Here is a 24,845-nt window from a genome sequence, read left to right on the forward strand (position 1 = left end):
TCTGCTCTGACAGAACCACAGACTCACAAATTACAACACAAGAGTGGCTGGCGATTCTGAACACTTCTAAATCTGTTTAAAAATCTGCAAATATTCACCATGGCAACACCTCAGGTCAGGGTCACATGTGATGTCATAGGAGGCTAGTCTGACCCTTGGGTCTCTGATGTCAGAGGTGGAAGGTCCATTTAATTTACAGCGATGTCATCACAAAAAGAGCCATCGCGCTCAAGAGGACATGACATTGTTTAGAAAGGAAGTGAGAGGCATCACCATGGTGACCCCATGAGGCTCCTCCCACTGCCAGAGGAAGAATACTTGCGGCCATTTTATAAAAACATGTCACTTCATTCTATCCTTTCCTGAAAGACAGAGAGACAGAGAGACAGAGAGACAGAGAGACAGAGAGACAGAGAGAGAGAGAGAGAGAGAGACACAACTGTAAGGAGGAGTGTGGGTTGCTGCTGGTTCTCTTTGCTAGTAGCACAGGACAAACAAAAATCAGCATTTTACAAAATCCTGGAAAAAAAATATCCTCCGTTTCCATGGTACTGTTTTGAGAGGAGTCAGAGAAAGACCCCCCCCCCCCCCCCCACCACTTCCTCATTCCTTCTCCTTGACCGACTCCGCCTTCACAGCCTCAGTCTCCTGCAGACAGAAACAAATATACCACGATGTCATACATGATGTCATAAAGGGACCAGGAAGTACCCGTGGGAGGTTAGATGTTTCCATCCATGGTTCCAAGGCCAAGGAAAAGACTACTAGCTAGCTGGGAGTTAGAAGTATCACTAGCAGTCCACACCACTGTTCTCCAAGCAGACAGACACACAGTGATGTGTTAGAGGCTCATCATAATTGCAGGAATGGAGTAAATGAAATGCAATTATGAATGATACCATTCCACTAATTCCGCTCCAGGAATTACCACGAGCCTGTCCTCCCCAATTATGGTGGCAACATCCTGTTCTGTACATACTGATGGGGGAACACACACACACACACTTCATACTGCAGTCACAACCACACAATGTTAGTGTACACAACCACGTCAAGGTTTAAGCTAAGGTTTAAAGTGCTCCAACACTTAGTTTACAGCACACACACTGGTTAAAGCCACCCACAGAGGTTATACCCCCCCAAAATGATTGATAGATACAGTGCCTTGCGAAAGTATTCGGCCCCCTTGAACTTTGACCTTTTGCCACATTTCAGGCTTCAAACATAAAGATATAAAACTGTAATTTTTTGTGAAGAATCAACAACAAGCGGGACACAATTATGGAGTGGAACGAAATTTATTGGATATTTCAAACCTTTTTAACAAATAAAAAACTGAAAAATTGGCCGTGCAAAATTATTCAGCCCCCTTAAGTTAATACTTTGTAGCGCCACCTTTTGCTGCGATTACAGCTGTAAGTCGCTTGGGGTATGTCTCTATCAGTTCTGCACATCGAGAGACTGAAATTTTTGCCCATTCCTCCTTGCAAAACAGCTCGAGCTCAGTGAGGTTGGATGGAGAGCGTTTGTGAACAGCAGTTTTCAGTTCTTTCCACAGATTCTCGATTGGATTCAGGTCTGGACTTTGACTTGGCCATTCTAACACCTGGATATGATTATTTGTGAACCATTCCATTGTACATTTTGCTTTATGTTTTGGATCATTGTCTTGTTGGAAGACAAATCTCCGTCCCAGTCTCAGGTCTTTTGCAAACTCCATCAGGTTTTCTTCCAGAATGGTCCTGTATTTGGCTCCATCCATCGTCCCATCAATTTTAACCATCTTCCCTGCCCCTGCTGAAGAAAAGCAGGCCCAAACCATGATGCTGCCACCACCATGTTTGACAGTGGGGATGGTGTGTTCAGGGTGATGAGCTGTGTTGCTTTTACGCCAAACATAACGTTTTGCATTGTTGCCAAAAAGTTCGATTTTGGTTTCATCTGACCAGAGCACCTTCTTCCACATGTTTGGTGTGTCTCCCAGGTGGCTAGTGGCAAACTTTAAATGACACTTTATGGATATCTTTAAGAAATGGCTTTCTTCTTGCCACTCTTCCATAAAGGCCAGATTTGTGCAGTATACGACTGATTGTTGTCCTATGGACAGAGTCTCCCACCTCAGCTGTAGATCTCTGCAGTTCATCCAGAGTGATCATGGGCCTCTTGGCTGCATCTCTGATCAGTCTTCTCCTTGTATGAGCTGAAAGTTTAGAGGGACGGCCGGGTCTTCGTAGATTTGCAGTGGTCTGATACTCCTTCCATTTCAATATTAATCGCTTGCACAGTGCTCCTTGGGATGTTTAAAGCTTGGGAAATCTTTTTGTAACCAAATCCGGCTTTAAACTTCTCCACAACAGTATCTCGGACCTGCCTGGTGTGTTCCTTGTTATTCATGATGCTCTCTGCGCTTTAAACGGACCTCTGAGACGATCACAGAGCAGGTGCATTTATACGGAGACTTGATTACACACAGGTGGATTCTATTTATCATCATTAGTCATTTAGGTCAACATTGGATCATTCAGAGATCCTCACTGAACTTCTGGAGAGAGTTTGCTGCACTGAAAGTAAAGGGGCTGAATAATTTTGCACGCCCAATTTTTTGAAATATCCAATAAATTTCGTTACACTTCATGATTGTGTCCCACTTGTTGTTGATTCTTCACAAAAAATTACAGTTTTATATCTTTATGTTTGAAGCCTGAAATGTGGCAAAAGGTCGAAAAGTTCAAGGGGGCCGAATACTTTCGCAAGGCACTGTATTTATCACACACACACAGACACACACACACACAGCACCAGTCAAACGTTTGGACACACCTTCTCAAAGTTTTTTTTTTTTTTTTGTAATATTTTCTACATTGTAGAATAATAGTGAAGACATCAAAACTATAAAAATAACACATATGGAATCATGTAGTAACCAAAAAGTTTAATAAATCAAAATGTATTTTATATTTAAGATTCTTCAACGTAGCCACCCTTTGCCTTGAAAGCTTTGCACACTCTTGGCGTTCTCTCAACCAGCTTCATGAGGTAGTCACCTGGAATGAACTGCTGGAAATCTGTCCTTTGCTCTGATGATTTTGGTTCCAACCATCGAGATTTTGTGAGACGCAGAGAATGTGAACGGATGATCTCCCCATGTGTGGTTCCCACCGCGAAGCATGGAGGTGTGATGGTGTGGGGGTGCTTTGCTGGTGACACTGTCTGATTAATTTAGAATTCAAGGCACAATTAACCAGCATGGCTACCACAGCATTCTGCAGCGATACGCCATCCCATCTGCTTTGCGCTTAGTGGGACTATCAGTTGTTTTTTCAACAGGACAATGACCCAACACCCCTCCAGGCTGTGTAAGGGCTATTTGACCAAGAAGGAGAGTGATGGAGTGCTGCATCAGATGACCTGGCCTCCACAATCATCCGACCTCAACCCAATTGAGATGGTTTGGGATGAGTTGGACCGCAGAGTGAAGGAAAAGCAACCAACAAGTGCTCAGCATATGTAGGAACTCCTGTTGGAAAAGCATTCCAGGTGAAGCTGGTTGAGAGAATGCCAAGAGTGTGCAAAGCTGTCATCCAGGCAAAGGGTGGCTATTTGAAAAATCTCAAATATATTTTGATTTGTTTAACACATTTTCTGGTTACTAAAATGATTCCATGTGTCATTTCATAGTTGTGATGCCTGCAATATTATTCTACAATGTAGAAAATAGTAAAAATAATAAAAGAAAAAGCCTGGAATGAGTAGGTATGTCCAAACTTTTTTTTGTCTGTCTGTCTGTCTGTCTGTCTGTCTGTCTGTCTGTCTGTCTGTCTGTCTGTCTGTCTGTCTGTCTGTCTGTCTGTCTGTCTGTCTGTCTGTCTGTCTGTCTGTCTGTCTGTCTGTCTGTCATAGTAGAATGCACAAGGTGACATGTAGGGCTCGAGGGATTCTTGAAAGTCGGGACAATCCTTGTCCGGCAGGGAAACTTCATTTCTTTACGGATGGCTAACTATGGAAATTCCTTTGGTCTCTAGGGTAATTCAGAAAGCAGATTGAGGACCTTAATACTGATGAATGTGCCTGTTCTTTATGACCGTGTTTCTCCTTTCTTTCAGCTTATATTTATTTTTTGATGTATTTCCTATCATTTATGTTAGTCAGTGCTCCTCTGTAAAAGAGACCTTGGTGTCAGTATGACTCCCTGATAACATAAAAGGTTAAATAAAAAAATAAATAAAATAGATGGTTTCATTATTTGAGCTTAAATATGTCATATAACAAGGCATTTTTCAAAAATATTTTCAATATTATTCATTTCTATGTCAGCTCTGTGCCAGGAAATGCCCTTGTCCAGAGCAAAGAATCACAATTTCAAACTCTCCCAAAAAGTGTTGAAAATTCTGAAAAGTATCTCATGTAGTTTATTGCCCCATTTGACTTTAAATAATATTTCTCTCTAAACTGCGATTGGTCAACATATCGCGCAACAAGGAAACACATGGTCCTGAAAGTCCTCTACTTTCATAGATTTAAACAATATACAACCAGAACCTGTCAATTCCAATTTCACTTCTAGATTAAGATAAAACATGATTTACAGTTCCAATATGTTCATATTAAAATGAGTTTTTTGAGTCATATGAAACTGAGAAAAAACTCAAATTGCTACTAAGTACACCTACTGAATAAAGTAGAAAAATATGGGATTTGTCAACTCCATTTAAAAAATAAATAAATAATAAGTCTGATTTATGTCTAACCCCAACGTGGTCAGAGTGCTGAAAGGTCTGAGAACAGTTAGGTTTTTATTGGGAATTTGCAAATAATATTCAATATTTTACAAAATGTTTGTATTTAACTTTTATTTTTTTAGAAGCAAAAAAAATGTATGTTTTAAAGCACCTGTTGTCAACATCTTCAGTGGCTTGTCAACTCAGTCACTGATGACTAACCCTGTTAAAATAGTTTATTTTCTGTCAATGTTATTAAAAAACTATTTCAATCACTGTTCTGCAACATGCTTAAACTATTGAATTATTTGCTGAGCTAGATCAAAGGGATAATGTTGGCTTTATACATGTTGTTTTATGTTCTGAACCTAGAAAAACATGCCAAAATGCTAATGAAATGAACCCCGCAGGGTTTTATATAGAACTATAAAAAGAAGTTTGGAGATTTGTAATATATTGAATAATCTAATGTCAGAACTAAACAATCAGGGTTCCCGAGAGGCACGGCATCATGGTGTTGGACTACAGACTAGAGACCCGGGTTCAATCCCAGGCTGTGTCACAACCGGCCGTGACCGGGAGTCCCATAGATCGGCCCAGCGTCGTCCGGGTTAAGTGAGGGAGGGGGCCATTACTTGGCTCATCGTGCTCTAGCGACTCCTTGTGGTGGGCCGGGTGCCTGCAGGCTGATGACAGTCGTCAGTTGAATGGTGTGTCCTCTGACACATTGGTGCAGCTGTCTTCCGGGTTAAGCGGGCGAGTGTTATTTGTGAGAAAAACAAAAGTGGAGATTGTCTCGTCTTTCAAGAATCCCTGAGGGAATAGGGTTCCATTTGGGAGACAGCCTAACACTCTGGTTAAATCACTCTTGTCTAGATCCCACAGCACGCCATCTGTCTGTCATACCGTTGACTCTGACTGTCTCACTCTGGCCTCTGACAGACATGGAGTAGGGAGCAAGACTTCTGTAGTAGGTCACACTGACACTGGAGCGAGACACACAGATCTGTGTGTGTGTGTGTGTGTGTGTGTGTGTGTGTGTGTGTGTGTGTGTGTGTGTGTGTGTGTGTGTGTGTGTGTGAGAGAGAGAGAGACAGATATTGAGACAGGGAGAACATTGAAGGAATACATGTTAGATGATAATAATCCCACCACCAGCCCCCTACTCCTTCTACATGTTAGATGATTATAATCCCACCACCAGCCCCCTTCCTCTCCTCTGGAGGTGTGGCCTAGCGTACCTCAGTCCTAGCCTGTCCGTTATGGGAGGGGCCATCCTTCACCTTAGCTCCACCTTTCTTTTCCTTCATGTCCTTTGGGCAGAGAAAGCCAATCAGAACACAGCACAGAAACAGCCAGCCAATCAGAAAACAGAAGAGAGACAGCCAGCCAGCCAGCCAGCCAGCCAATCAGAACAATAACAGCCAGCTAAATCAGAACACAGAAACAGAGTCGACTAATCCCAACAGAGGACAAATACGAACAATAAAAACATAGGACTGAGAGTACCTTTGAGAACATTCAAATGGACTTTAAAACAAACCCATCATGCATCTGTGGATACACTCTCCAATGCCTGGACAGTGTGTGTGTGTGTGTGTGTGTGTGTGTGTGTGTGTGTGTTCGATGGCTTTACCTTGGCGATAGCCTTCTTAGGCTTGACCTCAACAGGTTTGGGAGGAGCTGGTTTCTGCAGGTCAGATAGAGAGAGACGTTAGCTTTAGCACTCAGAGTTGGGAACCGCCACAGAATTAGCTTAGCTTATTCTAGCATAGAGTTGGGAACCGCCACAGAATTAGCTTAGCTTATTCTAGCATAGAGTTGGGAACCGCCACAGAATTAGCTTAGCTTATTCTAGCATAGAGTTGGGAACCGCCACAGAATTAGCTTAGCTTATTCTAGCATAGAGTTGGGAACCGCCACAGAATTAGCTTAGCTTATTCTAGCATAGAGTTGGGAACCGCCATATAATTAGCTTAGTTTAGAGAATGGGGCATTTCTATAGAATTAGCTTAGCAAATAGAATGGGAAAATAACATGGAAATGTATGTAAACCTGAACAGTAAGTGTATTGTAGGCTATAGGTGAAGCCATACAATACCCACCAGTAGAGGGCAACGCCTTAGATAGAGATTTATGTCCAATTTAAAATCAATACTTACTAAACAGTTGATTTAATATCAGTAAACAGGGCAGGCTATCATATAGCCTGTTAATGAAGGTGAGGTGTATATGAGCAACAAGAACCTGTTGATAAATTATCTATAACATAATCAGCAGTAAGGTACAGTAATAATGTAATAACATTATCACTACATTATCCATGATTATGACAGACAGAGGATGAACAGAACAGAGGTCTGGCAAACGAGGGCAAAGGAACAAAACCAAGCGCAGGACCAGACGGAACCTACAGGGATGTTTTCCCCACCACCACCACCTTTAGAACCCTGTTCAGAACATTCACGGTCTGAATAATCTTTAAGGAATACCTAGGATAGGATAAAGTAATCCTTCTAACCCCCCCCCCCCCCCCCCCTTAAAAGATTTAGATGCACTATTGTAAAGTGGTTGTTCCACTGGATATCATAAGGTGAATGCACCAATTTGTAAGTCGCTCTGGATAAGAGCTATTGACACGGCTGGATAAAAAAACATACCCGATTTAATCTGGTTACCACTCCTACCCAGTAACTAGAATATGCATATACTTATTACATATGGATAGAAAACACCCTAAAGTTTCTAAAACTGTTTGAATGGTGTCTGTGAGTATAACAGAACTCAAATGGCAGGTCAAAACCTGAGAGATTCCTTTACAGGAAGTGGCCTGTCTGACCATTTCTTGAACTTCTTTTCCATCTCTATCTTTTACTAAGGATCTCTGCTCTAACGTGACACTTCCCACGTCGTCCATAGGCGCTCAGAGCCCGGGAAAAAACAGAATGTCGTCATTCCAGCCCCAGGCTGAAACACATTATCGCCTTTCTCAAGTGGCCGATCAAGGGACACTGGGCTTATGCGCGTGACCCGACCGCCCCCGCCTTTGTGATTTTTTCCTCTGTTTGCCGAAAAGGAGATTCCCTGTCGGAATATTATCGCTTTTCTACGAGAAAAATGGCGTAAAAATTGATTTTAAACAGCGGTTGACATGCTTCGAAGTACGGTAATGGAATATTTAGAATTTTATTGTCACGAATTGCGCCATGCGCGCGACACTTCTTTACCATTTCGGATAGTGTCTGGAACGCACGAACAAAACGCCGCTATTCGGATATAACGATGGATTATTTTGGACCAAACCAACATTTGTTATTGAAGTAGCAGTCCTGGGTGTGCATTCTGACGAAGACAACAAAAGGTAATCAAACTTTTATAATAGTAAATATGATTATGGTGAGTGCTAAACTTGCCGGGTGTCTAAATAGCGAGCCCGTGATGCCTGGGCTATGTACTTAGAATATTGCAAAATGTGCTTTCACCAAAAAGCTATTTTAAAATCGGACTTATCGAGTGCATAGAGGAGGTCTGTATCTATAATTCTTAAAATAATTGTTATGCTTTTTGTGAACGTTTATCGTGAGTAATTTAGTAAAATGTTAGCGAATTCCCCGGAAGTTTGCGGGGGGTATGCTAGTTCTGAACGTCACATGCTAATGTAAAAAGCTGGTTTTTGATATAAATATGAACTTGATTGAACAAAACATGCATGTATTGTATAACATAATGTCCTAGGGTTGTCATCTGATGAAGATCATCAAAGGTGAGTGCTGCATTTAGCTGTCTTCTGGGTTTTGGTGACATTATATGCTGGCTTGAAAAATGGGTGTCTGATTATTTCTGGCTTGGTACTCTGCTGAAATAATCTAATGTTTTGCTTTCGTTGTAAAGCCTTTTTGAAATCGAACAGTGTGGTTAGATTAACGAGAGTCTTGTCTTTAAATAGCGGTAAAATAGTCATATGTTTGAGAAATTGAAGTAAGCGTCCCACCTAGCCCATAGAGGTTAAATGTAAATGTAATGAATGAAATAGTCATTTAGAACGCCCTTTCCAACGCTCCATTAGAATGCTCCATTAGAACGCTCGAGAGAGAAGGGAGGAAGAACGAGAGAGGGATGGCGGAAGAGGGAATTATTCAACTTACCGATGACAACCTCTCTGACCGCCTGGTGGGCTACCGAAGGAGACAGAGAGACAGAGAAAACACGAGAGACACAGAGAAACACAAACAGGGAGCGAGAGAGAGGGAAAGGGGACATATCAGTTGTGTTGAGGAGCTGGTAGTGTGTGGGACTGGATAGAGTGTGTATGTATAAAGATACCTCTTCACGTATCAGTGTGCATGAGTGTTTGCTGTATGGACTGTGTGTGGTGACTGGTCCATTAGAAGCATGTTTGCTGTTGTTTAAAAACACACACACACACGGAGCTCCTACCTCCTGCTTGGTGACCTTGGAGGCATCCTTGGCATGGGCCCCTTCAGGAGACTAAAGGAAACGCAGACAGGAGAGTTAGAACACAACACACTTCATCCACACCTCGCAACGACAGCTAACGAAAGAGTGACATGGAATGTATTTTCTTTTGAGTGAATGTCTTGTTTTTTTAACCTTTATTTAACCAGGTAGGCCAGTTGAGAACAAGTTCTCATTTACAACTGCGACCTGGCCAAGATAAAGCTGAGCAGTACGACACAAACAACAGAGTTAAACAAATGTACAGTCAATAACACAATAGAAAAATCTATGTACAGTGTGTGCAAATGTAGGAGAGTAGGGAGGTAGACAATAAATAGGCCCTAGAGGCGAAATAATTACAATTTAGCAGATTAATACTGGAGTGATAGATGTGCAGATGATGATGTGCAAGTAGAGATACTGGGGGTAAAAGAGCAAGAGGGTAATAATAATGGGAGGAGGTAGTTGGATGGGCTGTTTACAGGTACAGTGATTGGTAAGCTGCTCTGACAGCTGATGCTTAAAGTTAAAGTTAGAGAGGGAGATGTAAGACTCCAGCTTCAGAGATTTTTGCAATTCGTTCCAGTCATTTGCAGCAGAGAACTGGAAGGAAAGGCGACCAAAGCAGGAATTGGCTTTGGGGATGATCAGTGAGATATACCTGCTGGAGCGCGTGCTACGGGTGGGTGCTGCTATGGTGACCAGTGAGCTGAGATAAGGCGGGGCTTTACCTTCCAAATACTTATAGATGACCTGGAGCCAGTGGGTTTGGCGACGGACATACAGCGAGGGCCAGCCAACGAGCATATACAAGTCGCAGTGGTGGGTAGTATATGGGGCTTTGGTGACAATACGGATGGCACTGTGATAGCAAACTGGATGCAGTCTGAGTAGCATGTTGAGGCTATTTCGTAAATGACATCATCGAAGTCAAGGATCGGCAGGATAGTCAGTTTTACGAGGGTATGTTTGGCAGTATGAGTGAAGGATGCTTTGTTGCGAAATAGGAAGCAGATTCTAGATTTAATTTTGGATTGGAGATGCTTAATGTGAGTCTGGAAGGAGAGTTTACAGTCTAACCAGACACCTAGGTATTTGTAGTTGTCCACATATTCTAAGTCAGAACCGTCCAGAGTAGTGATGCTGGACGGGCGGGCAGGTGCGGGCAGTGATCGGTTGAAGAGCATGCATTTAGTTTTATTAGCATATAAAAGCAGTTGGAGGCCATGGAAGGAGAGTTGTATGGCATTGAAGCTCGTCTGGAGGTTAGTTAGCACAGTGTCCAAAGAAGGGCCAGAAGTATACAGAATGGTGTCGTCTGCGTAGAGGTGGATCAGGGAATCACCAGCAGCAAGAGCGACATCATTGATGTATACAGAGAAGAGAGTCGGCCCGAGAATTTAACCGTGGTACCCCCATAGAGACTGCCAGAGGTCCGGACAACAGGCCCTCCGATTTTACACACTGAACTCTATCTGCGAAGTAGTTGGTGAACCAGGAGAGGCAGTCATTTGAGAAACCAAGGCTGTTGAGTCTGCCGATAAGAATGTGGTGATTGACAGAGTCGAAAGCAATGGCCAGGTTGATGAATACGGCTGCACAGTACTGTCTCTTATCGATGGCGGTTATGATATCGTTTAGGACCTCGAGCGTGGCTGAGGTGCACCCATGACCAGCTCGGAAACCAGATTGCATAGTGGAGAAGGTACGGTGGGATTCGAAATCGTCGGTGATCTGTTTATTAACTTGCTTTAAGAAGATTTTTAAAAAAGGCAGGGCAGGATGGATATAGGTCTATAACAGTTAGGGTCTAGAGTGTCTCCCCCTTTGAAGAGGGGGATGACCGCGGCAGCTTTCCAATCCATGGGAATCTCAGATGATACGAAAGAGGTTGAATATGCTAGTAATTGGGGCTGCAACAATTTGGGGGGGGGGTTGTCAAGTTGCTGCAGGGGGTGCAGAGCTGTTGGCCGGGGTAGGGTTAGCCAGGTGGAAAGCATGGCCAGCCGTGGAAAAATGCTTCTTGAAATTATTGATGGTAACAGTGTTTCCTATCCTCAGAGCAGGGGCAGCTGGGAGGAGGTGCTCTTATTCTCCATGGACTTTAGTGTCCCAAAACTTTTTGGAATTAGTGCTACAAGAAGCAAATTTCTGTTTGAAAAAGCTAGCCTTAGCTTTCCTAACTGCCTGAGTAAAATCGGTTGCTGACTTCCCTTATGCTGTACAACAGGTAGAGGCAGTGTACTGTATAACAGGTAGAGGCTCCAGGTTAACCACAGATCAGTCAGCAGGTATATTCTACATCCAGGACCACACATCACACCGGTTTCACAGCTGGAAGTTACCTGTACCAAGTCTCTCAAGGATTAATCTGTCTGGGAAACCTGCCTCTAGACTGGAGCAGATAAATCTCTGTTAGCTTCTTGACTATTACTGAAGAGGAGAGGGCATAGGACTAGAGATCATGACTCCCAATAGATACCATCTCTCAGCCTCAGGGACAGTGGAGATGACATTGTTACAATAACATAGTAGTTACATAAATGAGGTCATACATCGACCCTGGACATCATAGGTCATGCCAGTATTGAATAAATGAGAGGAATTGTGTTTACTATGTTCCGTCATTGACAAGGAGGCATTTAGAACCTGTCACTCACACACGTGTAGACAGTAGGGCTGGGCGATATGGCCAAAATATCATCACAGTAGGGGTGAAACGGTTCACCAAACACGGTTCGGTACGATACAGTGGTGTCACGGTACGATACAGTGGTGTCACGGTACAGTGGTGTCACGGTTCGGTACATCGACAAAAATAAATGCCTGAGAAATATGTAATTTGTATTTAGATTTTCCATTTATTATAATTGTAAACATGGGTAGCTTGAATTCCCCGGAGCATATGGAAACAAAAGGAACAACAAAAACAGCAGTGCCTGCTTTATAACAGGAAATAAAACAGTCATTTAAAAACAGAACTTCAACAGGAGTATATAGTGTCTTGGCAAAATGTGTACGGGAAGGAATAGTGAAGCGAGGCTCGACCACTTCAAACATGTTTCTGAACCCCTCATTCTCTACCACAGAGAAGTGTCTCATATCTGCTGCTATGACTTCTGCCGTCGCTGCGTTGATTTCTTTACTCCTACCGGAGTCAGACGCATGTTGTTGTCTGAAGGCTGTGAAGAGAATTGGTTTCCGTTTCCTTTTTTCACCTTGTCCCACCGATTGGCACTTTGGGGCGATGTCGGCGCAGATCGAGTAGTCATGTTACTCGTATTGCCACTAACAGGCTATCAGCAATGAACAGAGCCCTACATGTTGTAGAAGTTATATCCACCACTCGTTGGAAATCCAGGTATAGTTTACAGGGAAACCAAAATGTTTCCAAACGACAGACCAGAATGATACTGGGGCGTCTTCTAGTTCTGGTTCGCCGATGCTTGCCATGTTGCTCCTTAGCATTTAGCTAATTGCTGCTGCTGCTACGACGGTCTGTCAGCTCTATCCCTCCATAAGCTAATTGCTGCTGCTACGACGACGACGGTCTGTCAGCTCTGTCCCTCCATAAGCTAATTGCTGCTGCTACGACGACGACGGTCTGTCAGCTCTGTCCCTCCATAAGCTAATTGCTGCTGCTACGACGACGACGGTCTGTCAGCTCTGTCCCTCCATAAGCTAATTGCTGCTGCTACGACGACGACGGTCTGTCAGCTCTGTCCCTCCATAAGCTAATTGCTGCTGCTACGACGACGACGGTCTGTCAGCTCTGTCCCTCCATAAGCTAATTGCTGCTGCTACGACGACGACGGTCTGTCAGCTCTGTCCCTCCATAAGCTAATTGCTGCTGCTACGACGACGGTCTGTCAGCTCTGTCCCTCCATAAGCTAATTGCTGCTGCTACGACGACGGTCTGTCAGCTCTGTCCCTCCATAAGCTAATTGCTGCTGCTGCGACGACGACGGTCTGTCAGCTCTGTCCCTCCATAAGCTAATTGCTGCTGCTACGACGACGGTCTGTCAGCTCTGTCCCTCCATAAGCTAATTGCTGCTGCTACGACGACGGTCTGTCAGCTCTGTCCCTCCATAAGCTAATTGCTGCTGCTACGACGACGGTCTGTCAGCTCTGTCCCTCCATAAGCTAATTGCTGCTGCTACGACGACGGTCTGTCAGCTCTGTCCCTCCATAAGCTAATTGCTGCTGCTACGACGACGGTCTGTCAGCTCTGTCCCTCCATAAGCTAATTGCTGCTGCTACGACGGTCTGTCAGCTCTGTCCCTCCATAAGCTAATTGCTGCTGCTGCTACGACGGTCTGTCAGCTCTGTCCCTCCATAAGCTAATTGCTGCTGCTGCTACGACGGTCTGTCAGCTCTGTCCCTCCATAAGCTAATTCCTGCTGCTGCTACGACGGTCTGTCAGCTCTGTCCCTCCATAAGCTAATTGCTGCTGCTGCTACGACGGTCTGTCAGCTCTGTCCCTCCATAAGCTAATTGCTGCTGCTGCTACGACGGTCTGTCAGCTCTGTCCCTTCATAAGCTAATTGCTGCTGCTGCTACGACGGTCTGTCAGCTCTGTCCCACAATAAGCTAATTGCTGCTGCTACGATGACGACGGTCTGTCAGCTCTATCCCTCCATAAGCTAATTGCTGCTGCTACGACGACGACGGTCTGTCAGCTCTGTCCCTCCATAAGCTAATTGCTGCTGCTACGACGACGACGGTCTGTCAGCTCTGTCCCTCCATAAGCTAATTGCTGCTGCTACGACGACGGTCTGTCAGCTCTGTCCCTCCATAAGCTACTTGCTGCTGCTGCTGCTACGACGGTCTGTCAGCTCTGTCCCTCCATAAGCTAATTGCTGCTGCTGCTGCTACGACGACGGTCTGTCAGCTCTGTCCCTCCATAAGCTAAATGCTGCTGCTGCTGCTACGACGGTCTGTCAGCTCTGTCCCTCCATAAGCTAATTGCTGCTGCTGCTACGACGGTCTGTCAGCTCTGTCCCTCCATAAGCTAATTGCTGCTGCTGCTACGACGGTCTGTCAGCTCTGTCCCTTCATAAGCTAATTGCTGCTGCTGCTACGACGGTCTGTCAGCTCTGTCCCTTCATAAGCTAATTGCTGCTGCTGCTACGACGGTCTGTCAGCTCTGTCCCTTCCATAAGCTAATTGCTGCTGCTTTGACGGTCTGAATCTCTGTCCCTCCATAAGCTAATTGCTGCTGCTACGACGACGGTCTGTCACATCTGTCCCTCCATAAGCTAATTGCTGCTGCTACGACGACGGTCTGTCAGCTCTGTCCCTCCATAAGCTAATTGCTGCTGCTACGACGACGGTCTGTCAGCTCTGTCCCTCCATAAGCTAATTGCTGCTGCTGCGACGACGGTCTGTCAGCTCTGTCCCTTCACAAGCTAATTGCTCCTGCTGCTGCTGCTGCTACGACGGTCTGTCAGCGCTGTCCCTTCATAAGCTAATTGCTGCTGCTGCTGCGGCGACGGTCTGTCAGCTCTGTCCCTCCATAAGCTAATTGCTGCTGCTACGACGGTCTGTCAGCTCTGTCCCTCCATAAGCTAATTGCTGCTGCTACGACGGTCTGTCAGCTCTGTCCCTCCATAAGCTAATTGCTGCTGCTACGGCGGTCTGTCAGCTCTGTCCCTCCATAAGCTAATTGCTGCTGCTACGACGGTCTGTCAGCTCTGTCCCTTCATAAGCTAATTGCTGCTGCTGCTGCTGCTGCTGCTACGACGGTCTGTCAGCTCTGTCCCTTCATAAGCTAATTGCTGCTGCTGCTACGAAGACGGTCTGTCAGCTCTGTCCCTCCATAAGCTAATTGCTGCTGCTACGACGGTCTGTCAGCTCTGTCCCTCCATAAGCTAATTGCAGCTGCTACGACGGTCTGTCAGCTCTGTCCCTCCATAAGCTAATTGCTGCTGCTGCTACGACGGTCTGTCAGCTCTGTCCCTCCATAAGCTAATTGCTGCTGCTACGACGACGACGGTCTGTCAGCTCTGTCCCTCCATAAGCTAATTGCTGCTGCTACGACGACGACGGTCTGTCAGCTCTGTCCCTCCATAAGCTAATTGCTGCTGCTACGACGACGACGGTCTGTCAGCTCTGTCCCTCCATAAGCTAATTGCTGCTGCTACGACGACGACGGTCTGTCAGCTCTGTCCCTCCATAAGCTAATTGCTGCTGCTACGACGACGACGGTCTGTCAGCTCTGTCCCTCCATAAGCTAATTGCTGCTGCTACGACGGTCTGTCAGCTCTGTCCCTCCATAAGCTAATTGCTGCTGCTACGACGACGACGGTCTGTCAGCTCTGTCCCTCCATAAGCTAATTGCTGCTGCTACGACGACGACGGTCTGTCAGCTCTGTCCCTCCATAAGCTAATTGCTGCTGCTACGACGACGACGGTCTGTCAGCTCTGTCCCTCCATAAGCTAATTGCTGCTGCTACGACGACGACGGTCTGTCAGCTCTGTCCCTCCATAAGCTAATTGCTGCTGCTACGACGACGACGGTCTGTCAGCTCTGTCCCTCCATAAGCTAATTGCTGCTGCTACGACGACGGTCTGTCAGCTCTGTCCCTCCATAAGCTAATTGCTGCTGCTACGACGACGGTCTGTCAGCTCTGTCCCTCCATAAGCTAATTGCTGCTGCTACGACGACGGTCTGTCAGCTCTGTCCCTCCATAAGCTAATTGCTGCTGCTACGACGACGGTCTGTCAGCTCTGTCCCTCCATAAGCTAATTGCTGCTGCTGCTACGACGGTCTATCAGCTCTGTCTCTCCATAAGCTAATTGCTGCTGCTGCTACGACGGTCTATCAGCTCTGTCTCTCCATAAGCTAATTGCTGCTGCTGCTACGACGGTCTGTCAGCTCTGTCCCTTCATAAGCTAATTGCTGCTGCTGCTACGACGGTCTGTCAGCTCTGTCCTTCCATAAGCTAATTGCTGCTGCTTTGATGGTCTGAATCTCTGTCCCTCCATAAGCTAATTGCTGCTGCTACAACGACGGTCTGTCAGCTCTGTCCCTCCATAAGCTAATTGCTGCTGCTACGACGACGGTCTGTCACATCTGTCCCTCCATAAGCTAATTGCTGCTGCTACGACGACGGTCTGTCAGCTCTGTCCCTCCATAAGCTAATTGCTGCTGCTACGACGACGGTCTGTCAGCTGTGTCCCTCCATAAGCTAACTGCTGCTGCGACGACGGTCTGTCAGCTCTGTCCCTCCATAAGCTAATTGCTGCTGCTACGACGACGGTCTGTCAGCTCTGTCCCTCCATAAGCTAATTGCTGCTGCTACGACGACGGTCTGTCAGCTCTGTCCCTCCATAAGCTAACTGCTGCTGCGACGACGGTCTGTCAGCTCTGTCCCTCCATAAGCTAATTGCTGCTGCTGCTACGACGGTCTGTCAGCTCTGTCCCTTCACAAGCTAATTGCTCCTGCTGCTGCTGCTGCTACGACGGTCTGTCAGCTCTGTCCCTTCATAAGCTAATTGCTGCTGCTGCTGCGGCGACGGTCTGTCAGCTCTGTCCCTCCATAAGCTAATTGCTGCTGCTACGACGGTCTGTCAGCTCTGTCCCTCCATAAGCTAATTGCTGCTGCTACGACGGTCTGTCAGCTCTGTCCCTCCATAAGCTAATTGCTGCTGCTACGGCGGTCTGTCAGCTCTGTCCCTCCATAAGCTAATTGCTGCTGCTACGACGGTCTGTCAGCTCTGTCCCTTCATAAGCTAATTGCTGCTGCTGCTACGACGGTCTGTCAGCTCTGTCCCTTCATAAGCTAATTGCTGCTGCTGCTACGAAGACGGTCTGTCAGCTCTGTCCCTCCATAAGCTAATTGCTGCTGCTACGACGGTCTGTCAGCTCTGTCCCTCCATAAGCTAATTGCAGCTGCTACGACGGTCTGTCAGCTCTGTCCCTCCATAAGCTAATTGCTGCTGCTGCTACGACGGTCTGTCAGCTCTGTCCCTCCATAAGCTAATTGCTGCTGCTGCTACGACGGTCTGTCAGCTCTGTCCCTCCATAAGCTAATTGCTGCTGCTACGACGACGACGGTCTGTCAGCTCTGTCCCTCCATAAGCTAATTGCTGCTGCTACGACGACGACGGTCTGTCAGCTCTGTCCCTCCATAAGCTAATTGCTGCTGCTACGACGACGACGGTCTGTCAGCTCTGTCCCTCCATAAGCTAATTGCTGCTGCTACGACGGTCTGTCAGCTCTGTCCCTCCATAAGCTAATTGCTGCTGCTACGACGACGACGGTCTGTCAGCTCTGTCCCTCCATAAGCTAATTGCTGCTGCTACGACGACGACGGTCTGTCAGCTCTGTCCCTCCATAAGCTAATTGCTGCTGCTACGACGACGACGGTCTGTCAGCTCTGTCCCTCCATAAGCTAATTGCTGCTGCTACGACGACGGTCTGTCAGCTCTGTCCCTCCATAAGCTAATTGCTGCTGCTACGACGACGGTCTGTCAGCTCTGTCCCTCCATAAGCTAATTGCTGCTGCTACGACGACGACGGTCTGTCAGCTCTGTCCCTCCATAAGCTAATTGCTGCTGCTACGACGACGACGGTCTGTCAGCTCTGTCCCTCCATAAGCTAATTGCTGCTGCTACGACGACGGTCTGTCAGCTCTGTCCCTCCATAAGCTAATTGCTGCTGCTACGACGACGGTCTGTCAGCTCTGTCCCTCCATAAGCTAATTGCTGCTGCTACTACGACGGTCTGTCAGCTCTGTCCCTCCATAAGCTAATTGCTGCTGCTACGACGACGGTCTGTCAGCTCTGTCCCTCCATAAGCTAATTGCTGCTGCTACGACGACGGTCTGTCAGCTCTGTCCCTCCATAAGCTAATTGCTGCTGCTACGACGGTCTGTCAGCTCTGTCCCTCCATAAGCTAATTGCTGCTGCTGCTACGACGGTCTGTCAGCTCTGTCCCTCCATAAGCTAATTGCTGCTGCTGCTACGACGGTCTGTCAGCTCTGTCCCTCCATAAGCTAATTGCTGCTGCTGCTACGACGGTCTGTCAGCTCTGTCCCTCCATAAGCTAATTCCTGCTGCTGCTACGACGGTCTGTCAGCTCTGTCCCTTCATAAGCTAATTGCTGCTGCTGCTACGACGGTCTGTCAGCTCTGTCCCTTCATAAGCTAATTGCTGCTGCTGCTACGACGGTCTGTCAGCTCTGTCCCTTCATAAGCTAATTGCTGCTGCTGCTACGACGGTCTGTCAGCTCTGTCCCTTCATAAGCTAATTGCTGCTGCTACGATGACGACGGTCTGTCAGCTCTGTCCCACAATAAGCTAATTGCTGCTGCTACGATGACGACGGTCTGTCAGCTCTATCCCTCCATAAGCTAATTGCTGCTGCTACGATGACGACGGTCTGTCAGCTCTGTCCCTCCATAAGCTAATTGCTGCTGCTACGATGACGACGGTCTGTCAGCTCTGTCCCTCCATAAGCTACTTGCTGCTGCTACGACGGTCTGTCAGCTCTGTCCCTCCATAAGCTAAATGCTGCTGCTGCTGCTACGACGGTCTGTCAGCTCTGTCCCTCCATAAGCTAATTGCTGCTGCTACGACGACGACGGTCTGTCAGCTCTGTCCCTCCATAAGCTAATTGCTGCTGCTACGACGACGACGGTCTGTCAGCTCTGTCCCTCCATAAGCTAATTGCTGCTGCTACGACGACGACGGTCTGTCAGCTCTGTCCCTCCATAAGCTAATTGCTGCTGCTACGACGACGGTCTGTCAGCTCTGTCCCTCCATAAGCTAATTGCTGCTGCTACGACGACGGTCTGTCAGCTCTGTCCCTCCATAAGCTAATTGCTGCTGCTACGACGACGGTCTGTCAGCTCTGTCCCTCCATAAGCTAATTGCTGCTGCTACGACGACGGTCTGTCAGCTCTGTCCCTCCATAAGCTAATTGCTGCTGCTACGACGACGGTCTGTCAGCTCTGTCCCTCCATAAGCTAATTGCTGCTGCTACGACGGTCTGTCAGCTCTGTCCCTCCATAAGCTAATTGCTGCTGCTGCTACGACGGTCTGTCAGCTCTGTCCCTCCATAAGCTAATTGCTGCTGCTGCTACGACGGTCTATCAGCTCTGTCTCTCCATAAGCTAATTGCTGCTGCTGCTACGACGGTCTGTCAGCTCTGTCCCTCCATAAGCTAATTCCTGCTGCTGCTACAACGGTCTGTCAGCTCTGTCCCTTCATAAGCTAATTGCTGCTGCTGCTACGACGGTCTGTCAGCTCTGTCCCTTCATAAGCTAATTGCTGCTGCTGCTACGACGGTCTGTCAGCTCTGTCCCTTCATAAGCTAATTGCTGCTGCTGCTACGACGGTCTGTCAGCTCTGTCCCACAATAAGCTAATTGCTGCTGCTACGATGACGACGGTCTGTCAGCTCTGTCCCTCCATAAGCTACTTGCTGCTGCTGCTGCTACGACGGTCTGTCAGCTCTGTCCCTCCATAAGCTACTTGCTGCTGCTGCTGCTACGACGGTCTGTCAGCTCTGTCCCTCCATAAGCTAATTGCTGCTGCTGCTGCTACGACGACGGTCTGTCAGCTCTGTCCCTCCATAAGCTAAATGCTGCTGCTGCTGCTGCTGCTACGACGGTCTGTCAGCTCTGTCCCTCCATAAGCTAATTGCTGCTGCTGCTGCTACGACGGTCTGTCAGCTCTGTCCCTCCATAAGCTAATTGCTGCTGCTGCTACGACGGTCTGTCAGCTCTGTCCCTTCATAAGCTAATTGCTGCTGCTGCTACGACGGTCTGTCAGCTCTGTCCCTTCATAAGCTAATTGCTGCTGCTGCTACGACGGTCTGTCAGCTCTGTCCCACAATAAGCTAATTGCTGCTGCTACGATGACGACGGTCTGTCAGCTCTGTCCCTCCATAAGCTAATTGCTGCTGCTACGACGACGACGGTCTGTCAGCTCTGTCCCTCCATAAGCTAATTGCTGCTGCTACGATGACGACGGTCTGTCAGCTCTGTCCCTCCATAAGCTAATTGCTGCTGCTATGACGACGGTCTGTCAGCTCTGTCCTTCCATAAGCTAATTGCTGCTGCTTTGACGGTCTGAATCTCTGTCCCTCCATAAGCTAATTGCTGCTGCTACAAAGACGGTCTGTCAGCTCTGTCCCTCCATAAGCTAATTGCTGCTGCTACGACGACGGTCTGTCACATCTGTCCCTCCATAAGCTAATTGCTGCTGCTACGACGACGGTCTGTCAGCTCTGTCCCTCCATAAGCTAATTGCTGCTGCTACGACGACGGTCTGTCAGCTCTGTCCCTCCATAAGCTAACTGCTGCTGCGACGACGGTCTGTCAGCTCTGTCCCTCCATAAGCTAATTGCTGCTGCTGCTACGACGGTCTGTCAGCTCTGTCCCTTCACAAGCTAATTGCTCCTGCTGCTGCTGCTGCTACGACGGTCTGTCAGCTCTGTCCCTCCATAAGCTAATTGCTGCTGCTACGGCGACGGTCTGTCAGCTCTGTCCCTCCATAAGCTAATTGCTGCTGCTACGACGGTCTGTCAGCTCTGTCCCTCCATAAGCTAATTGCTGCTGCTACGACGGTCTGTCAGCTCTGTCCCTTCATAAGCTAATTGCTGCTGCTGCTGCTGCTGCTGCTACGACGGTCTGTCAGCTCTGTCCCTCCATAAGCTAATTGCTGCTGCTACGACGGTCTGTCAGCTCTGTCCCTCCATAAGCTAATTGCTGCTGCTACGACGGTCTGTCAGCTCTGTCCCTTCATAAGCTAATTGCTGCTGCTGCTACGACGACGGTCTGTCAGCTCTGTCCCTCCATAAGCTAATTGCTGCTGCTGCTACGACGGTCTGTCAGCTCTGTCCCTCCATAAGCTAATTCCTGCTGCTGCTATGACGGTCTGTCAGCTCTGTCCCTCCATAAGCTAATTCCTGCTGCTGCTACGACGGTCTGTCAGCTCTGTCCCTCCATAAGCTAATTGCTGCTGCTGCTGCTGCTACGGCGACGGTCTGTCAGCTCTGTCCCTCCATAAGCTAATTGCTGCTGCTACGACGACGGTCTGTCAGCTCTGTCCCTCCATAAGCTAATTGCTGCTGCTACGACGGTCTGTCAGCTCTGTCCCTCCATAAGCTAATTGCTGCTGCTGCTACGACGGTCTATCAGCTCTGTCTCTCCATAAGCTAATTGCTGCTGCTGCTACGACGGTCTGTCAGCTCTGTCCCTCCATAAGCTAATTCCTGCTGCTGCTACAACGGTCTGTCAGCTCTGTCCCTTCATAAGCTAATTGCTGCTGCTGCTACGACGGTCTGTCAGCTCTGTCCCTCCATAAGCTAATTGCTGCTGCTGCTACGACGGTCTGTCAGCTCTGTCCCTCCATAAGCTAATTGCTGCTGCTGCTACGACGGTCTGTCAGCTCTGTCCCACAATAAGCTAATTGCTGCTGCTACGATGACGACGGTCTGTCAGCTCTGTCCCTCCATAAGCTAATTGCTGCTGCTACGACGACGGTCTGTCAGCTCTGTCCCTCCATAAGCTAATTGCTGCTGCTACGATGACGACGGTCTGTCAGCTCTGTCCCTCCATAAGCTACTTGCTGCTGCTACGACGGTCTGTCAGCTCTGTCCCTCCATAAGCTACTTGCTGCTGCTGCTGCTGCTACGACGGTCTGTCAGCTCTGTCCCTCCATAAGCTAATTGCTGCTGCTGCTGCTACGACGACGGTCTGTCAGCTCTGTCCCTCCATAAGCTAAATGCTGCTGCTGCTGCTACGACGGTCTGTCAGCTCTGTCCCTCCATAAGCTAATTGCTGCTGCTACGACGACGACGGTCTGTCAGCTCTGTCCCTCCATAAGCTAATTGCTGCTGCTACGACGACGACGGTCTGTCAGCTCTGTCCCTCCATAAGCTAATTGCTGCTGCTACGACGACGACGGTCTGTCAGCTCTGTCCCTCCATAAGCTAATTGCTGCTGCTACGACGACGGTCTGTCAGCTCTGTCCCTCCATAAGCTAATTGCTGCTGCTACGACGACGGTCTGTCAGCTCTGTCCCTCCATAAGCTAATTGCTGCTGCTACGACGACGGTCTGTCAGCTCTGTCCCTCCATAAGCTAATTGCTGCTGCTACGACGACGGTCTGTCAGCTCTGTCCCTCCATAAGCTAATTGCTGCTGCTACGACGGTCTGTCAGCTCTGTCCCTCCATAAGCTAATTGCTGCTGCTGCTACGACGGTCTGTCAGCTCTGTCCCTCCATAAGCTAATTCCTGCTGCTGCTACAACGGTCTGTCAGCTCTGTCCCTTCATAAGCTAATTGCTGCTGCTGCTACGACGGTCTGTCAGCTCTGTCTCTCCATAAGCTAATTGCTGCTGCTGCTACGACGGTCTGTCAGCTCTGTCCCTCCATAAGCTAATTCCTGCTGCTGCTACAACGGTCTGTCAGCTCTGTCCCTTCATAAGCTAATTGCTGCTGCTGCTACGACGGTCTGTCAGCTCTGTCCCTTCATAAGCTAATTGCTGCTGCTGCTACGACGGTCTGTCAGCTCTGTCCCTTCATAAGCTAATTGCTGCTGCTGCTACGACGGTCTGTCAGCTCTGTCCCACAATAAGCTAATTGCTGCTGCTACGATGACGACGGTCTGTCAGCTCTATCCCTCCATAAGCTAATTGCTGCTGCTACGACGACGGTCTGTCAGCTCTGTCCCTCCATAAGCTAATTGCTGCTGCTACGATGACGACGGTCTGTCAGCTCTGTCCCTCCATAAGCTACTTGCTGCTGCTACGACGGTCTGTCAGCTCTGTCCCTCCATAAGCTACTTGCTGCTGCTGCTGCTGCTACGACGGTCTGTCAGCTCTGTCCCTCCATAAGCTAATTGCTGCTGCTGCTGCTACGACGACGGTCTGTCAGCTCTGTCCCTCCATAAGCTAAATGCTGCTGCTGCTGCTACGACGGTCTGTCAGCTCTGTCCCTCCATAAGCTAATTGCTGCTGCTACGACGACGACGGTCTGTCAGCTCTGTCCCTCCATAAGCTAATTGCTGCTGCTACGACGACGACGGTCTGTCAGCTCTGTCCCTCCATAAGCTAATTGCTGCTGCTACGACGACGACGGTCTGTCAGCTCTGTCCCTCCATAAGCTAATTGCTGCTGCTACGACGACGGTCTGTCAGCTCTGTCCCTCCATAAGCTAATTGCTGCTGCTACGACGGTCTGTCAGCTCTGTCCCTCCATAAGCTAATTGCTGCTGCTACGACGGTCTGTCAGCTCTGTCCCTCCATAAGCTAATTGCTGCTGCTACGACGACGGTCTGTCAGCTCTGTCCCTCCATAAGCTAATTGCTGCTGCTACGACGGTCTGTCAGCTCTGTCCCTTCATAAGCTAATTGCTGCTGCTGCTGCTGCTACGACGGTCTGTCAGCTCTGTCCCTCCATAATCTAATTCCTGCTGCTACGACGGTCTGTCAGCTCTGTCCCTCCATAAGCTAATTGCTGCTGCTGCTGCTACGACGACGGTCTGTCAGCTCTGTCCCTCCATAAGCTAAATGCTGCTGCTGCTGCTGCTACGACGGTCTGTCAGCTCTGTCCCTCCATAAGCTAATTGCTGCTGCTGCTACGACGGTCTGTCAGCTCTGTCCCTCCATAAGCTAATTGCTGCTGCTGCTACGACGGTCTGTCAGCTCTGTCCCTTCATAAGCTAATTGCTGCTGCTGCTACGACGGTCTGTCAGCTCTGTCCCTTCATAAGCTAATTGCTGCTGCTGCTACGACGGTCTGTCAGCTCTGTCCCACAATAAGCTAATTGCTGCTGCTACGATGACGACGGTCTGTCAGCTCTGTCCCTCCATAAGCTAATTGCTGCTGCTACGACGACGACGGTCTGTCAGCTCTGTCCCTCCATAAGCTAATTGCTGCTGCTACGATGACGACGGTCTGTCAGCTCTGTCCCTCCATAAGCTAATTGCTGCTGCTATGACGACGGTCTGTCAGCTCTGTCCTTCCATAAGCTAATTGCTGCTGCTTTGACGGTCTGAATCTCTGTCCCTCCATAAGCTAATTGCTGCTGCTACAACGACGGTCTGTCAGCTCTGTCCCTCCATAAGCTAATTGCTGCTGCTACGACGACGGTCTGTCACATCTGTCCCTCCATAACCTAATTGCTGCTGCTACGACGACGGTCTGTCAGCTCTGTCCCTCCATAAGCTAATTGCTGCTGCTACGACGACGGTCTGTCAGCTCTGTCCCTCCATAAGCTAACTGCTGCTGCGACGACGGTCTGTCAGCTCTGTCCCTCCATAAGCTAATTGCTGCTGCTGCTACGACGGTCTGTCAGCTCTGTCCCTTCACAAGCTAATTGCTCCTGCTGCTGCTGCTGCTACGACGGTCTGTCAGCTCTGTCCCTTCATAAGCTAATTGCTGCTGCTGCGGCGACGGTCTGTCAGCTCTGTCCCTCCATAAGCTAATTGCTGCTGCTACGACGGTCTGTCAGCTCTGTCCCTCCATAAGCTAATTGCTGCTGCTACGGCGGTCTGTCAGCTCTGTCCCTCCATAAGCTAATTGCTGCTGCTACGACGGTCTGTCAGCTCTGTCCCTCCATAAGCTAATTGCTGCTGCTACGACGGTCTGTCAGCTCTGTCCCTCCATAAGCTAATTGCTGCTGCTACGACGGTCTGTCAGCTCTGTCCCTTCATAAGCT

The 24,845-nt window shown here is 48.2% G+C and overlaps 1 protein-coding gene across 2 annotated transcripts in view; it reads right to left on the bottom strand.

The window, feature by feature from the left end:
• Window positions 1-204: 204 nt before the first annotated feature.
• The window catches only part of hmgn3 (high mobility group nucleosomal binding domain 3), a 102,391-nt gene continuing 77,750 nt past the window's right edge, over window positions 205-24,845 (bottom strand). Inside the window, exons 2-6 of one of the 2 annotated variants that reach the window (XM_014143595.3) lie at window positions 9,156-9,206; window positions 8,864-8,893; window positions 6,355-6,408; window positions 5,960-6,031; window positions 205-362 (exon numbers count right to left, since the gene is read on the bottom strand). In XM_014143595.3, the coding sequence (XP_013999070.1) occupies window positions 348-362; window positions 5,960-6,031; window positions 6,355-6,408; window positions 8,864-8,893; window positions 9,156-9,206 (222 nt within the window). In that variant the 3' untranslated portion in view covers window positions 205-347. Of the gene's footprint in view, window positions 363-569; window positions 649-5,959; window positions 6,032-6,354; window positions 6,409-8,863; window positions 8,894-9,155; window positions 9,207-24,845 lie in introns of those variants that run through there. The other variant, XM_014143594.3, reaches the window with a different exon arrangement.

Source organism: Salmo salar, chromosome 15 (genome assembly GCF_965601325.2).
Source record: "Salmo salar chromosome 15, fSalSal1, whole genome shotgun sequence".
Lineage (NCBI taxonomy): Eukaryota > Metazoa > Chordata > Actinopteri > Salmoniformes > Salmonidae > Salmo > Salmo salar.